We start from the raw sequence: 16,790 nt of genomic DNA on the forward strand, positions 1-16,790 counted from the left end.
TTCCTGTCTTCATTTCACTCAGCTGAAGACATTTCATTTACTCAGGGCAGCCTCTTGGGAGAAATTTCTTCATATGGGCTGTGTTCTCCCACTTCTTGACACCATTTCTGGAGAGACACTGAGTATTATTTGTTCAGAATAAATTGTTCTTCTTATTTCACAATAATCCCAGCTCTTTCTAGATCTCCTATCTGAACTGTGCCCATTTAGGTAATTCTGTGGAGAGATTATTTAGAGTCCTTTGAGGATTGGACAAAGGAAGTGATCTAAACATTCTAAGGGAGACTGTTGATGGTGCCATCACTTTCCACCGACATTCATTTCAGGGTATTGCACATTTTGTTAAACTCTCTTGGACATAGTTCTCTTTTTTCCTGTCTGTCTTCTAGATTCTTGATCTCTAGCTAATTTTGAAATATTAAAAAAGACAGAGTACTTGATTTAGAAATCCTTTTTCTCACCTAAGACAGAAGGAGATACTTAGTATGTAACATGGTATCTTATATCTTTTTAATCATTGTTATTTAGACCCATCTTTATCTAGTTTTGAAGCCAGGTAAACATAATATATTAACAATATATATTTATAACATTTGATCACTGGAAAGATGAAGTTCAAGCCCTGCTCTATCTTTTGTAAAAAAAAATACTTTAATCCTATAAAAATGGCAACATTTAAGATCTGAAAACACTTATGTATCAAATGATTGCTTCTATAACCTTAGGCACTAAGGTACATCAGATTTCTATATTTGTAGAGGCTACAGACTTTGACAGAAAAGAGGAAAATAAAAATCTTCATTTCTCTCTGTAATCTGAAGAAATCTATTTTAATTGCATAGGATTTTAACTTCCATTTGATTAAAAAATAACAGAACATTTAAAAAATAGCTCAAGTCTTAACAGGTAAATTTGGCTCATCACATGGAAGTTTTTCCTGATCTTTCTTTATAGTCTCTACAAGCTATCTGATCCTGTAACTTTGGAACCACAGTGCTTAAAAGAGCAGCAGATTCAAATCTCAGCAAATATTCTGACTATAGGTGTTCTTAGACAAGCTAGCCCACCATGCAGTAACTGGAAATGCTTTCATTTCAGAGCCAATTAAAGAACTGACACGTGAAGCCAGTTTTGCCAAGTGAAAACAATTAAAGTCGAACAAGGAAGAAATAGGCCCCTCTTTGTTGCTTTATAAAAATTATATACCCATTTATCCGTTTGACCTCAAATTCCATATTGTTCAGTAACAAGAGTGCAAAGATCCTATTAATTTATTATATTTTAATTTCAACTAATGTAATAAGAAGCATTTAATTCATGCATTTTGAGACATTTGGAAAAAATCCACACATTTCTAATAAATCAGACATAAGGAGAATTTTGCAAACTGAAAATTTTAAACTCTTTGATTTTATTTTGGTCTTGTTTTGGAGAGACAGCTCTCCAATGCTTATTTCAAGCCCTGCTCCCAGAAATGACTTATTGTTAGTTAACACTGTCATGTGAATTAATTAGTGCCGTTCCTCAGGAATGATTTTAGATTTAGGGAGGACACATTTTGATGGAATGAAGTGTAAGGAAGTAAAAAATCTTTTCCTCTACCTTTTGTAGGTTCTCCAGGTGGGTTTCTATAAGTTAGACTAGCCAAAGATAGATAAACAGAGAAAAACATAAGGTTATTAACATGTGCTTCCTGCTCATATGCATGGAAGCACCCAGCAGTCAGTAACCCCAAAGGGTGTTTAGAACTTGGGTTTATATACCATCTTATGCTAAAACCAAAGAAAACAGATTTGTAGTTCTGGGTGAGGAAGACTAGTTATGGGAAGGTGACCAGGAAAAGTATGGTGTAAACAGGGATTGTTTAGAAAGGTTTGTTATGCATATTTAAGTCTTGTCTTCACCATTGATAGGAATTGTTAAAATTTTGTTCTCTTCTTCCTAGTATGGAATTTCCATATTTACATCTTTTTTCCCCAAAGTTTCTACCTTTAAAAATGGAAAATTCGGGACTTCCCTGGTGGCACAGTGGTTAAGAATCTGCCTGCCAATTCAGGGAACACGGGTTCAAGCCCTAGTCTGGGAAGATCCCACATGCCACGGAGCAGCTAAGCCCGTGTGCCACAACTACTGAGCCTGCACTCTAGAGCCTGTGAGCCACAACTACTGAGCCCATGTGCCACAACAACTGAAGCCATGCACCTAGAGCCCATGTTCCACAAGAGAAGCCACAGCAATGAGAAGCAAGTGCACCGCAAAGAAGAGTAGCCCTTGCTCACCGCAACTAGAGAAAGCCCACACGCAGCAATGAAGACCCAATGCAGCCAAAAAAAAAGATGGAAAATTTATAAATAGAAATTCCTTTTACAAAAGGAAAACAAAGGCCCTGTTTTTAGACCTTTTCCTGAGTCTGCTGGTTCTCAATGGTCTTTAGCTCAAAATAATCCATATGCAAAAGAGACATATTTGGGGGTTGGTAACTTTTGAGAGTCAGGGTGACTGTATTTACACTCCAGTTGTACCACTGTGCCTTGGACAAGGTTGTAACTTCCCTGAGTGTTAGATTCAGTAAAACCACTCTCTAGGTTTGTTCAGAAATTTAAAGGAGATAATGAGTGTTGTTACTGAGCTGAACTTGGACCTGCTCGCCTGACTGGCAGCAAAGCCAGTCTCCTGGCATCAGGGATGAAGGAAAGTACAGCATTCGTTGCAGGGTGCCAAGCAAGGAGAATGGGCAGCTCATGCTCAAAAGACCTGAACTCCCTGATGGCTTTCAGGGAAGGAGTTTTAAAGGCAGCATTTGGGGTGAGGGTTGCAGCTCATGGACTTCTCTCTGATTGGTTGGTGGTGAGGTAACAGGGTGATGTTTTGGGAATCTTTATCATCAGCCTTCTGGTTCCAGCCAGTCAGGGGCCTACTGCTTGTGATCAGCATGTAATCACCAGCCTCCACCTGGCTGTGGGTCTTAGTTTCTGCAGAACAACTCAAAGATTTGTGTCAAATTGTTATGTATATCCCTTGAGGAGGAACTAGGACTCTGTTTTATCCTTAAACTGTTGTTTAAGCTCTTACTAGTTTTCTTGCTTGACTGCTTTTCCTTTGTTTCTGCATTCTCTCACTTCCATAATTAGTAACTACTTGAGTTTGCTCTTTGGAATTTGGGGGAGGCTTAGGGGACTAAAGCCTTTTTTTCTACAAACAAGAAGTGGGGGTCACAGAGGGACTTTTATACCCAGGAAGGCCCCGCCAGAGCTCTGCAGGTTTCACTGTGAATCAGCAAAATGTCTAGCACATAAGGATGCTTATCACTATTATCACTGTTACTGCTGCTGCCGTACCACTTGATAGTATTGTGATTTGGAGAGTGCTGAGGGCTTTCTTCTTCCCTCTAATAATCATTCCAATTAAATGACTTCTTCTGGCCCATGTTTTTAAGAATTCCCTTACATTACAATAAATTTGGGAATGGGGAAAGAATTGCTCATACCTCTTTTCTCCTTTTACTTTCATTCTCATTTTTGTTTTTGTTTTTGAACAAAGAAATTTCTTTCAGGTCTATTTATTTTTTTTACTCTCATCATAGCTCCAGGGACAGAGTTACTCAAATGGTAATAACTTCTTCAGGAATGATTCTAAGGCATTTTTGCTGATTCTTATCTCTGATTCTCCTTTGTTTGTTGTTTTCATATTCACATTTCTCTCTCCTGTTATGCTAATGTGGAATGAGCCCCTTGAGTATAAATGCCTAGGTGATTTGAACCCTGCTTAGAAGAAAGGTTTACTTCTTTCATTTTTGAAGAAATTGAGCTCACACTGATGATATATTGTTAAGAAATATTATTAACTTAATATTTTGTTCTTTGAAAATCATTTTACGTTCTCCAAGCCCACCAAATGGTATCAAATATAATTTTATAATATAATTGTTTCAAGATGGTAGTGACAGTATTGCTTTAACTATGATTTATTTTTCTCTTTCTATTTTTGTTTTTCCAAAACTTTAAAAATGAATATATATTACCTTTATAATACAGAAAAACATTCATTTTTAAAAATAACAGTGTTTTTCATTATTTTATGTACACTAATTACCATGTGCATCTTTATTTTAGAAGTATGTAACAGGTTCAGCCTATAAGATCTGTGAGTCCAACCCTCAAACAAACAATCCTCTCTTTAAAGTGATTTCAACAAATAATGTTACAGTTGGTATATTTGATAAAAGAGTAAATAGGTAGAGAATCATTAAGTGGTCCCCAAGTGTACTCCTTATTTTTCCCAAATGTACTTTTAAAGATATAATTGATATTATTAGACTAAAAGAAGCAGAACTGATATGACAGGTTACTGGATCATTTTACAAGATATACAGCCTTATGTCTTATGTGTGTTACCTGTTGACTATTTTTGAGTGTACAGTTCAGGGACATAAAGTACATTCACAGTATTATGCACCCGTCACCACTATCCATCTCTAGAGCTTTTTCATTGTCCCAAACTGTGCCCAGTAAACAATAAACTCCCCATGCCTCTCTCCCCCACTTGTCTCCATGAATGTGACTATTCTAGGTACCTCTTGTAAGTGAGATCATGCAGTATTTGTCCTTTTGTGTCTGGCTGATTTCACTTAGTATAATGTTTTCAAAGTTCATCCCTGTTGTAGCAATGTTATGTTATTTTAAATATCTCTTTTTTAGGTAGTTTTACTCTCAATGGCAGAGCACACTGTACAGACTTCAATAGCTCTTATTTCCCTGTCCTACAATTTTACCATGCATGCTCATACCCCAAGAGTATACAGTGTTTTTCTCTCTCTCCATTTCCTTGCTTAATGCCTGGTGCTTAAACAGTTAAATTACAGTTGAATGAATGAATGATTGGATAACCCAGTTGATTAATCAAAATGGTTATTTTAGAGTAAATCCTACAAAGAATTCTAGCTAAAGGTCAAACATCCGTGCCTGTGTTCTAGGAAATCCTATTTCCTAGGAGTCACCTTCAATGCTCCAAAGGTCATATAGGTCAAACTAAAACAAGATCAGAGTCATATTTCATCCATTTTTTCATTAATGACACTGTAACAGCCACTAAGTCAATTACCAGCACCTACATTTACTTTCAGCCATCTAAAAATAAATTATCATTAATAGCATCAGAAAGTGAACAAGGGAGCACAAAAAGAGAACACTTCCAATCCTTATATCCCAAATGAAAAGGAGTGGATATTGTGAACAGATTCTAATTTATATTTGATCTATAACTTAATTATAACAGGAAATTCACTTCTAAACTGCAAAGAGTTAGCATTTTCAATATTTGCATTAAAATAAGTTGAGACAAAACATCTGTTCTAATTAGCTTTCATAGAAATGTTAAAAGGACTTCAGTCCCCCTTTACCATTACCACTCATCTTAGTGTCAGAGTCAATAATCAGACTTCACATTATGAAGATAATAATATACATTAATACTAATGTCAAAATGCTAAGAGTTGTAATTATACACACATTTATGTTCAACTGATATTATCAGTGTCTTGTTTTATTTTTAAATTATTATTTGCTCTGCTAATGCCAAGAAATCAAAAGAGTTCTTGTATCTGGATTGTTGTGATGGTTACGTGAATCTACACCTATGTTAAAATTCATGAAACTGAACACATAGAAAAAAGTCAATTTTACTGTATTAATTTTAAAATAAAATAACAGACAAGAAAGCTAACAATAAAATCTGTTGTGATTCAAACACTATAACATGCATTGGTGTATGTTAAAAATTATATATAAAGTATATATGTTTATATATCTATATATATATAATATATATATATATATTTAAAATATAGTTGCCCTTTTTTCCATTAAAAAATAGACCATGTCTACCAGACACTAAAAGAACAAATCAATACCTGATCAATTTAATGGGGATAATACATGCAACCCAGTTAGACTGAGTGTTCAACTCAGACAAATTGTATTGGCTTCTCCCAAATATGACGTAAATAATTAAAGAACCCAATGGGAAGGCAGATATTAAAGATTTATTTAGAAATATTTAACTCTTACTTGTTTATGGTCTGATTATCCCAAATGATGCTAACTTTCATTTTGCACATCACGCGGTACAGAGTCGAAACAATGTTCTGGTGATTTCACTGCTCTAGTTATGGTTGCTTGGTATGTGAAATGATGCAGCCAAACAAGTATTTATTAAACAGAAAACTGTGTTTCTGGGATGGGGATGCAAAGAACGCAGTAACCTCCTTTGCATTTTATAAACAAACATGTAAACACAACTGCCTCCTTGGATGGGGAAGCACTCACTTGTGTCTGACTCGACTGAGTATCGATGCTTTATGTATCTCATCTGACTCCTCCCTCCACAGTGCAGGTATTTTTATTATCTCTATGGTAGATCGTATCACCGTTTACCAAATATTCTGCTTTCCCTCTCCGTGGGAGCGTGAGAATATCTGCCTAGTTAAGCTCAGGAGCAGGGGTGTGACTTGCAACAACCAGTGAAATGTGGGAAGAAGGTTTAAGCCAATGATTCTCTTTTCCTCCCCCTCTTCCACATTCACAGTTTGCAAGTGGAAACAACTTGAGCAAAGCTTTATTAGCCAGTCCATGAAAGATATGTAGCATGAAGAAGAATTACATTTTTGTTGTTATAAGCCACGGAGATTTTTTTTTTAATTTTTAAATTTATTCTTGGCTGCATTGAGTCTTCGTTGCTGCACGCGGGCTTTCTCTAGTTGTCGCGAGCGGGGGCTACTCTTCCTTGCGGTGTGCAGGCTTTTCATTGCAGTGGCTTCTCTTTGTTGCGGAGCACGGGCTTCAGTAGTTGCAGCACGCGGGATCAGTAGTTTAAGCGCGCGGGCTTCAGTAGTTGTGGCGCACGGGCTCAGCCACTGAGATTTTTGAGATCGTATGCTATACAGCATAACCTAATGCATCCTACTGATACATTGTCATTTTATGAATGAAGAAAATGAACATTCGGAGACATTTAAATAACTTGTCCCCAATGAAGAGCAGTAAATGAAATAACTAAATGTAGAACCTAAGCCTGTCAGACTGCTGAGTCCTTTTTCTTAACCAGTTTTCAATAAATACTGGAATGGAATTGTATATCAATTACAAAAGTAGAACAGGGGATGAAGAAATTAAGTGTTGTATGGGCCACAGAAAGTTCCACCCCAAATGGAGTTTAATTTTGAGTGATAAACAAGAAATTTCCAGGCAGACTGCACCATTTTGTGAATATACTAAAAAACATTTAATTGCATACATTCTATGAGTGAATGGTATGGTATGTGAATTATATGTTAAATAAGCTATCTTTTCATGCCTAAGGGTAAATGGTATAGTTTGTCTTTTTTTTTTTTTGAGGTATTTTCTTGCTTCAACATATATCTTAGATTAGCTGAAAAAAAAAAACATAGCGATGTTACGTAAAGTTTAGCATTTTAAGTATGCAGATACAATACTTCCTAACAAAGCTATAATCTGAGAGGGCTTTCACTGTGAATGCAGAGACATCTGAATGCAAGTATTAATATACACTGAGTGACTGTTCAGCTGGTAGTATATATATTCAAAACCAGGTAGAATATGATGATTAATTTGATGACTGCTGGGCAATAAAAGTGAAACTTAACATTTCTTTTAAAAATGCACCATACATAAATTGCTTTTTAAAATTAAGCCTGTCTTCATTCATTATTTTTTCTTTGCTTTTTAAGTTCATTAAAAAATCACAAATAGTGAGATGAACACCAATTTGTAATAGGAAAACCCCATGTGAAAACACCAGGTAGAAATACTGTTTTGTTGATCTGTTAGACATTCTCTGGTCTTTACCTATGAAATAGTCACCATCTATTTTAAGCAGCCTTGGAACATCAACCCTTAAATAAAAAATGACCGTATATTAAAGTAGATACTATTTCTATGCTAGTTGCTACCAGGGCTCCTTAAAACACACACATGTGCCTGCATGCACACACAGACCTACACAGGCCTGTGTGCACACATGTCTGCACACATACTTGCCTGTCTACTCAGACTCTCTTACCCAGCTCTGAGCTTAGGGTTGCTCATGGCTGCTGTTCTTGGGCACACCATTTATAAATTATTTCCGTAAGAATGTACATTGTAAGTCCAATCCAAGGCTCCAACAGACTTTTAGAATTATAACCCATGGTGGGGCTACCTATAAAGAATCTGATCTTGTCTTAGATATATATTTACTTACATATTCATATATAATTTTTCACTGTTCTAAAATTAAAACAGGCTATCTGCTTGTTTACCTGCCTGAATATGTGCTTATTTACCAAATAAATGGTAACCAAATGGAGCTAATTGAAAATTTGTCTTCCTATCAAATAGCAATTATATTTTAAATCTCTCTCTTTGTATCTTGATGTATTTTGACCCAGATCTGCGTTTATATGTTTCGCGGTGTGCTCAGCACAGTCCTAGCCATTGTAGAGACCCAGAGAGGAGTCAGACATAATCGCAGCCCTTGTCCATCTTCCATCTGGAGATGCATGACCCATGTTGCAAAGCAGAACCAAGGAGATATTCTGGTAACACCAGGAACAGGTTGCTGAGGAATCACAGAGGAGGAAGTCATCTCTTGCACCAGAGAATCTGTAACTCTAAGCTGAACCTTAAAAATAGAGAAGAATTTTGAAAGGGGAAGCAGCCCAAAGGTTACTCTTAACCAACAGTGCTGAGAAGAGGGATCAAAGGAAAAACAAAAGAAAAAATATGTACTTTGTCTCTCTGGGGTACATTAATCTATGTTAAGTCGTGATTCTTTTAGTAGAAGAAATACAGACTTTAAATAAGGGGCAAGTTTATTTTTATTTTGTGTTCTGGTGCCTACTATTACAAAGTTGCAAAGTCTGTAGTATGAAGCTGAAGATGGTTACTAGCGGGAAATCTAATTTTGAGCCAAAGGGGAAAAACCCACCAAATTTATCCTACTTGTTTGCTATTAACATTTTAATTTGAAAATTGTCATACTATAATAGGGCAGTGCTTCATCTAGTGCAGTATCCTGTTTATAGGAGAAGGCCACCCTGAGCGTTTCCAACAGAAACTGCACCCTTTCTGGCCCTGGGTCATGTTTACTGGGAACCCCTTTCAAATTTAGACTTTGCAAGTCAGTACAAGTTATCTCTCCTTCACTTACTAGGTAAGGAAACTGCCTTGTTGAAAAGCTATTCTATTTATTGATAAAGTCCCATTCATGTGTATGAAAACGTGTTACCATGAACTTTATAAACACTCTCCAGGGAAGAAGAATGTTAGATAATTTATGTATTGAGAGCCAACATATAAGCACATACTGGATTATCTTATTTTATTTTTACAACGGCCTGGTAGCCCAGTGAGCTGGGTATTACCATTGTCTCCATTCTCCAGATGAGAAAACCAAGGCACAGAGATTGAGAATAAAATTTCATTTCACAAATTGTGTTATTTGTTAAGGTGTCATTTTTTTTTACCACAGTATGTATGTTGAAAGTTAACTAAAGCTGAGTCCTGCGCCTTTAGAAAACAGATATTTTGTATAATTTGTTTTTCTCACACTGTTCAAGAATCTTGATATTCAAGTGTGAAAAACCTGAAAGACAGAGAATCTAGCAGGAGGACAACATATTTATTGTAGAGTAGGTAGTGATAAATGTTGCCCTGTATCCCACAGCCTTATTATACATGGAAGGTGTTGAGTAAGGAGATGAAGAGCCTTCTAACTAAATACCCAGCCAAGAAAAGGAACACTTTTGTGAAGGAAATATTCAGATGATGTGTTAGCCAGTTATTTTGCTGCTAAATAAGAAATTCTTGAACTTCAGTTCCAATTTAGTAATCTATATATAACAAGGTATATCCCTATTAATTCCTGGAAGAGAAGGTCAATAAAGGATATCCATGAGTAGTATCATTTGGTTATTTGAATCTCTTAGAAGGATTTTTTAAACCAACTAAGCTGCTCCTAAGAAGATGGTTAGTTTGAGTTTGTCACTCTATTCTTCCACTTTGGTCAAAATACTAATATTACAGTCAACGGAAAGAAAATGAAGGAATGAAGGGTATGGGTGATACATATGCATGACTGAGCCCTGAATAGCTAAGAGAGGTGACTGTATGGAATTAGATGGCTCTTTGACTCCATAAGATCCTTCAAAATACTGTTCTAATGATAAAACGAGATGACAGATGTGAAAGTATGGTACAGTACTTTGTGAAAGTATGGTACAGTACTCTGAAAACTAAAAATCACTGGACACATGCAAGTTATTAAAGAGCAGTTCCTTTCTTGACATTTTTATCTCTATTGGACCTTTAGTGTTCTCTCTCTTCTCCCCCCCTTTCCCCTCTCCCTCTTTTTCTCCTTCCTTCTTCTCCCCCAACCCATTGATGGGCCATAAATTAGTCACATTTTTCTTTTTGCTCACATAAATGGTTTCCTTACCACCGTTTTCCTTTTACCACTCTTTTTTCTACCCACTTTGTACCCTTGGAGGAATTTAGAACAATCTCTGAATTTCCTAATTTGTTTCACTTAAACTTGCTCTCTTTAACTTTGCAAGACAGATTCTTCTTTCTGCTCTTTCTTTATTTCTCTTCTTTGGAACTCTGCAGCTTAAAGGTAGATAGCAGTAGGTGACCATTGGTGAACTGGTTGGCTTCATTGCCTGATACTCTGCCTTTTGCATAGTAGATACTCAAAAATAAGTGTTTGCTAACTAGCTAAAAAAGAAACAGGTGAGTTAACAGATTTCTTTTTCTCCTTCAGCGTTAAAAAAAAAAAAAAAAATGTTGACTTGCCCTAAATTTGGGAACTTTATTCAAGTATACAGGATTCTACAACTTTGACCATTTGCCTTAAATGTTGCTGCTTCTGCTGCTAATGTAACAGGGCAGAATATAACACTGCTTTGAGGGAAGGGAGGAGTGGTGTTTATTTTGAAGTATGCAAAAATCTTTTTTACTCTCTAGGCATTACATGACTTTATGTCTGTTTCGTCACCTAAGAGAGGCAATGACCGTGAGGAAATAACACTTCTGTGAAATCCTCCGAAAGTCATGTTTAATTCCCAGATGTCACCCTAGAGTGATGCCAGTGGACTTTCACTCGGGGAGCCTAGAAGATTGGTCCGTTTTCAGTTGTGTGTATTTGCTTGTACTCGTGAGAATTGATCTGAGGGAAACCATTCTCTGCTTTGTTACAGTGATTGTTTTCTCCTTCCATCTTTTTCAAGGAAATGGCAAAAATCCTTAATCACCCCCGAGTCTATGCCTTTCTGCACATACCAGTCCAGTCTGCCTCTGACACTGTGCTCATGGAAATGAAAAGAGAATACTGTGTGGCTGACTTCAAAAGAGTAGTGGATTTTCTGAAAGACAAGTAAGTCTGTTAGCATTTAAGAAATAACCATCTCCTTTTTTCTTTTAAAAGCATGTGGCAAAAATGCACTTATGGTCGCCACAATTAAAGGTACCAGAGAGAGGTGGGACTTTGGAAGCTTTCAAAGCCTTTAAGTTTTCCTTAGACACCCTTGATGTGGTTTCTTCTTGCCCCTCAGTTTTATCCACCTTCCATCTGTGCATCGCACCCCATTGATTTGTGTAGGGTTGCCAGTCTTGCTAAGGTAATGTACATTGTGATCATTTCTGTACCTGACCTAGTAGATGAAAACTGCTTTAGCTGTGCTCTGCTTAAATCTCCTTTAATGTGGCTTTTGGAAGTTGTCAACTGATTTTGACGTGGAGGTAGGTCAAATCATGTCACTACAAAAGAGATAATTTTCTCTGAGATACCATTTTTTTGAAGAGTATCTGGGAATGTCTTTGCTTTTACACACTTATCCTTGTGGTTTTCTTGCAGAATGGGATTTATAAGGAGATTTTGGGATTCTGTTTTTTTAAAAAGTTCAAATTGCCATTGACCAAAATTAAGGCACATTTACACAATCTCAGACATGAATGGTAATTTTGCTTCCACAGAAAACACTTGCAGCCTATAATTATATTCTTCAAAATCCTACTTCTCATCATCACCAAACGTTGAATGCCTTTTGTGATTATAAAAGGCAGGAAATAATGCTGGCCAAGGTCATACAGAACATTCTCGTCTGGGGCACTGTTCTCCCCACTGGGGCTGTGTCATTTATCTTGGCATATTTGTGGCCTGGGTCTTTCTACTTTCCATAATTTTTTCCCATAATCTTTTCCTCTGTTGTTTTTCTAAATTAAAATACAACTCTTTATTTCCATCTTCTTGTTTATAATTATGTACCTTTGTATCAAGTACTACGTGGATATAATTGCTTTATACAAATTGTAAGCAATTATTTTTTCCACCTTCAATTAGTCACTTATCCTGACTACATACAGATCTTTTAAAAATCTTTTTCTTCTTTTGTTTACTTTCTCCTTCCTTCCTCATCTTCCCTTTACGTGTCTAATTTTTTTTTTCACCTCCAGGCATTTCTTGATTATCCTAACTACCAGAAATAAAGACACTTGGTGTGCATTCAAGCAAATAGAGCTAATTGTTCGAATATTCAAATCAGGGAATAGAAAATATATCTATTCTAAGATATTATAATCGTTAAGTATATACAACTTTCAAAGTTGAAAACAGAATAATGATGGATCTCTAATACTTCCTGATCTTGAACAGAACTGAGAGCAAGGCTAAAGAATAAGGATTTTTACATTAGACGTCTGTTGTTGGCCTGTATCCCTCCTTTGCATTTATTCTAGCTTATTATAGGTAAACTTGTCTGATGTAAGAGAGTCCTTTTGGGCACGCTGGTGCTGGTGAATAGCATGTTTTCAGAATTGCAGATAACTGGTTACACCTGTGAAATTTCTTGCCTTTTGCTTACTAGAGTAGTAGCAAATAATGCACACAGTCCATACCTGTTGCGCAAGATTTTGCCGAGTGTAGACATGCAGCCTGTTGTGCAGAATGGACTAGAACACTTTCCAAATAGTTGTGTTAATGTGATTCAGCAAGGTTAAGGAATCAACAGCTCCTTTTACCTCCATTTGGGTGAGTGCTGACTCAGTTGTTTGGGAAATTAATGTGGCTACTTAACTGGGCAACAATTTCCCAACAAGTTTTAGCCTTTTATGTTACTCCAAAGATGGACCTTTTAAATCTGTTGCATTTTGAACAGTTTCAACAGCATCCATGAGCTAAATAGGGGTCAAAAGATGATCCCATCAAAGTATTAGAAAATAGTACTAAGCTCATTATTCTTTCTTTGGATTCTGAATTACACTGTGGCATCCATGTGACTTTTCTAGAACTATCCCAACTGTGTGGAAGACTCCAGAACCTACCTAGGGATCTCCAGTATTTCCAGCACTGGAAATATCAGAGATCCCTGGAGAGGAAATTAGAGATGCCTGGAGAAGACAACCTATCCCACCCATCCATCCACAATTTCAGTTTCAAGTGCTGTGACTCACTGGGATTGGAGAATATGAGTCTAGCCAGTTAGCATCTCCAGGTGATTTTTAAAAAATTAACTCTGTACTATATATAATTTTAGAGAGTTCATCAGAACCAAAAAATTGTATGTTTTGTCCCATCTGTCCTGTTGCTTGTAAAGAATAGTATAGCCTCAATCTTGTAAGGGCTCTATAATCTAACTTTACTCTCTAGTGGAAAAGTTTTCCTGTCCTCTCAGGGAAGTTCATCTATCCAGTGAATAATTTCCAACTATGATGGACATTTAGAAATAAATGAAATATTTTAAGCACTCTTCTGCTCTGACATTTGCTTACTTTTCCCTATAAAAACTAGCATAGCTTTATGCCAAATAGATTCATGATTCTTGGAAACACCAAAGTTTCAGGGGTTTCTATAGAGCCACTAGTCCGGATAACTGATCCAGCATAAAATTGTTTTGTTCAGTGTTTATTAAAATTTAATACAGTATTGTCATTCTTAGAAAGAGGGTCTGATATTACCACATTGCCCTAGTTTATGCCTAACACTAAATTCATACAATGGCTCTCACTTAAAATGGTGTGTCTGGTGCTCACTCCTGTTTTTTAGAAGGAGTATAAATGTGGCCCTTTTCATTTGCATCTTTTTTCCTCTGAAGCCTTTGAAGTCTTTTTTGTAGTGAACCTTTAACAAACAAGAGTCTCATTTATTTATTTTTTTTCTCCAGCAGTGTGAGGCTTCTCAAATATTCATGTTATGAATTTAGGGACGAGGCATTTCCTGATCTGTTTCCTCAAAAAATCCAATCTTTAAAACAACCTACAGCATTTAAGACTGAAATCCACACTATGGGATTTTACATAAAGCTGCATGCTTTTAAGCTGTTAGTTCAGTGGTGTTCGTGGTGCCATGTTTCTCAAACAGTGGAGGTGAAATCTTTTTAATTAATTTTCTTTACAGTTGAAATTGGCCCCTGTTTTAGCTGGGAGCAGTAGAAGTTTACATATGAGCCAACGTGAAGCTGATTCATGATTCTCTTCAGTTGGTTGAAAGTTGGCAGCTACTCCCATAATGGCAGCTAGATTGAAGATAACCTGGTAGTGTTAGCACGTGTGGAGGCATATGGGAATGTACTAAATCAGGCAACCTTTACAAAGAAAAGTGTCTAAATTACTTAATATACTAATTTAAAACCGCTGGTCATGAGCAGACAATCATATGACTGAAATTGTTCTATTCAAATTTATTAATCCTGTTGGAAAATTAACTAAGTCCTTTGATGTTTTTATTTAAATGGATAAGATGATTTCTTGAAATATGTAATGGGATTTATATGGATATGGAAGAAAACTACATAGAACAAAGCAAGAGATGCGATTCTGGTTTGAGAGAGATTTGTGTTTGTATAATTTTTAATAAATACCTCTTAAATTTTACTGTTTTCATTACCTGTCACTTTACTGGTTTCTCTGTTGTCTTTTTAACATAATACTGAGATTTTAAAAAGTAGAAAACTTGAATCATTTATTTTTATTTTCTTGTGTAATTTTAAAGACTTACTTCCCAACGAGAGGATTTTTCACTGGGATATATGGCAAGGATGTAATTAGGGTTCCCAGGACCTTGGGGCCTTGGACATAAACTTTAATTGGGTCCTACCCCATTTGAGCGGCGTTGAATTTACACAGTCACTCCCCGACATAAACTGTATATTCACATATATTTTTTAAAAATGACAATATGCAGAGTTCTTTTCTCAAGAATATGTTCTAATGCTAAGTAAAAGAATCAGTCCTCAGATTCACACCTGAAAGCGTGAAAGAAATATGCAAGAATGTCCTATTGATAGATAAGTTTTAAGAAATGAAATGGTTGGGGCTTCCCTGGTGGCGCAGTGGTTGAGAGTTCGCCTGCCGATGCAGGGGACACGGGTTCGTGCCCCGGTCCGGGAAGATCCCACATTCCGCGGAGCGGCTGGGCCCGTGAGCCATGGCTGCTGAGCCTGCGCGTCCGGAGCCTGTGCTCCGCAGCGGGAGAGGCCACAACAGTGAGAGGCCCACGTACCGCAAAAAAAAAAAAAAAAAAGAAATGGTTTATGAATTAAAAGACCTAACCGTTTACACAAATTATTTTGTTAAAAGTCCAGTGGACTTTTGATTTATGTTAACTAGACCTTAAACTTGGGAGACAAGGTTCTTCTCCCTCACTCAGTAAATAAAATTTGAATGAATTAATGACCAGCTTGTTTTCCTTGCAAGTTGCATGGATCTAAAGTAACTTGCACCGTACTAACGTTAGCGTCTTTGTGTTGCCTTTTTTATTTTTTTGTGGTACGCGGGCCTCTCACTGTTGTGGCCTCTCCCATTGCGGAGCACAGGCTCCGGACGCACAGGCTCAGCGGCCATGGCTCACGGGCCCAGCCGCTCCGCAGCATGTGGGATCCTCCCGGACTGGGGCACGAACCCACGTCCCCTGCATCGGGAGGCGGACTCTCAACCACTGCGCCACCAGGGAAGCCCTGTGTTGACTTTTAATTCCATGGTGTTATCTATCTCAGAATTTACCGTTATCATTTGTCAGTGTCCTGTGCACTTCTGGATTAATTTGTCTTGTTTCCCATACTAACCCTTCTAGCCCTGTGATATCCATTCACACACCCCTAAGTTTACTATACCCAGAGATTTCCAAGTGAAATGCCACAACCAATAACTAATGAGTACTCAGGGGTAAAGGGGAATCTTTTTGTGGGGAAAACAAACTAGAGGGGAAGTGGCAGCTTTGCAGAGAAAGTTCTGTCCTCTGACCTCTCTACTGTACGCTCAGACAGTGAAGGGGCACAAGGGCATGAAGCTGGGGTCAATCTGGCAGGATGATTTCTCTGAGTCACAGTTTTCTCGTATCATCCAGCCTGTCCTTTTCCCTACTTTTCCAATCTATCTGCAAAAAAGTCGTGCTCACTCATTAATATCCTGAGTTCTTTTTCTTCCTTTCATTAGTCCCTGTCATCCGTGTGTCCATACTGGAGCACAATCTGATAAAAGGCAAATTACATTAAACTTGTATTTTATTCTGTTTATTTTCCCCCTCTGTCTAGTTTTATTCCTAGTGGCTTGGAAACGTAAATAGCAATATTTGTCAGAATAGAAGAAAAGAAAATTGCAAAAAAAAAAAAAAAAAACAGAATGATTCAACAAGGATTCAATAATTAAGTTTTCTTCCAGATGCATTCCCAGGTGTGTTTCTGTTTGCTGAATAACCACCTCCAAAATAATTTAGGCAAAACACTTCCCTCAAAGATGTTTTCT

General features: G+C 37.0%; 1 protein-coding gene across 5 annotated transcripts in view; it reads left to right on the forward strand.

Annotated features, from left to right (window-relative positions):
• CDKAL1 (CDK5 regulatory subunit associated protein 1 like 1) overlaps nucleotides 1-16,790 on the forward strand; it is a 649,567-nt gene that overhangs the window by 406,137 nt on the left and 226,640 nt on the right. For all 5 annotated transcript variants that reach the window (XM_029243200.1, XM_029243201.1, XM_029243202.1 and 2 more), the window contains one exon: nucleotides 11,282-11,427. In XM_029243200.1, coding sequence (XP_029099033.1) covers nucleotides 11,282-11,427 — 146 coding nt within the window. The remainder of the gene's footprint in view (nucleotides 1-11,281; nucleotides 11,428-16,790) is intronic.

Source organism: Monodon monoceros, unplaced genomic scaffold (assembly GCF_005190385.1).
Source record: "Monodon monoceros isolate NGI ecotype Baffin Bay Population unplaced genomic scaffold, NGI_Narwhal_1 Super_Scaffold_3, whole genome shotgun sequence".
NCBI classification, from domain to species: Eukaryota; Metazoa; Chordata; class Mammalia; order Artiodactyla; family Monodontidae; genus Monodon; species Monodon monoceros.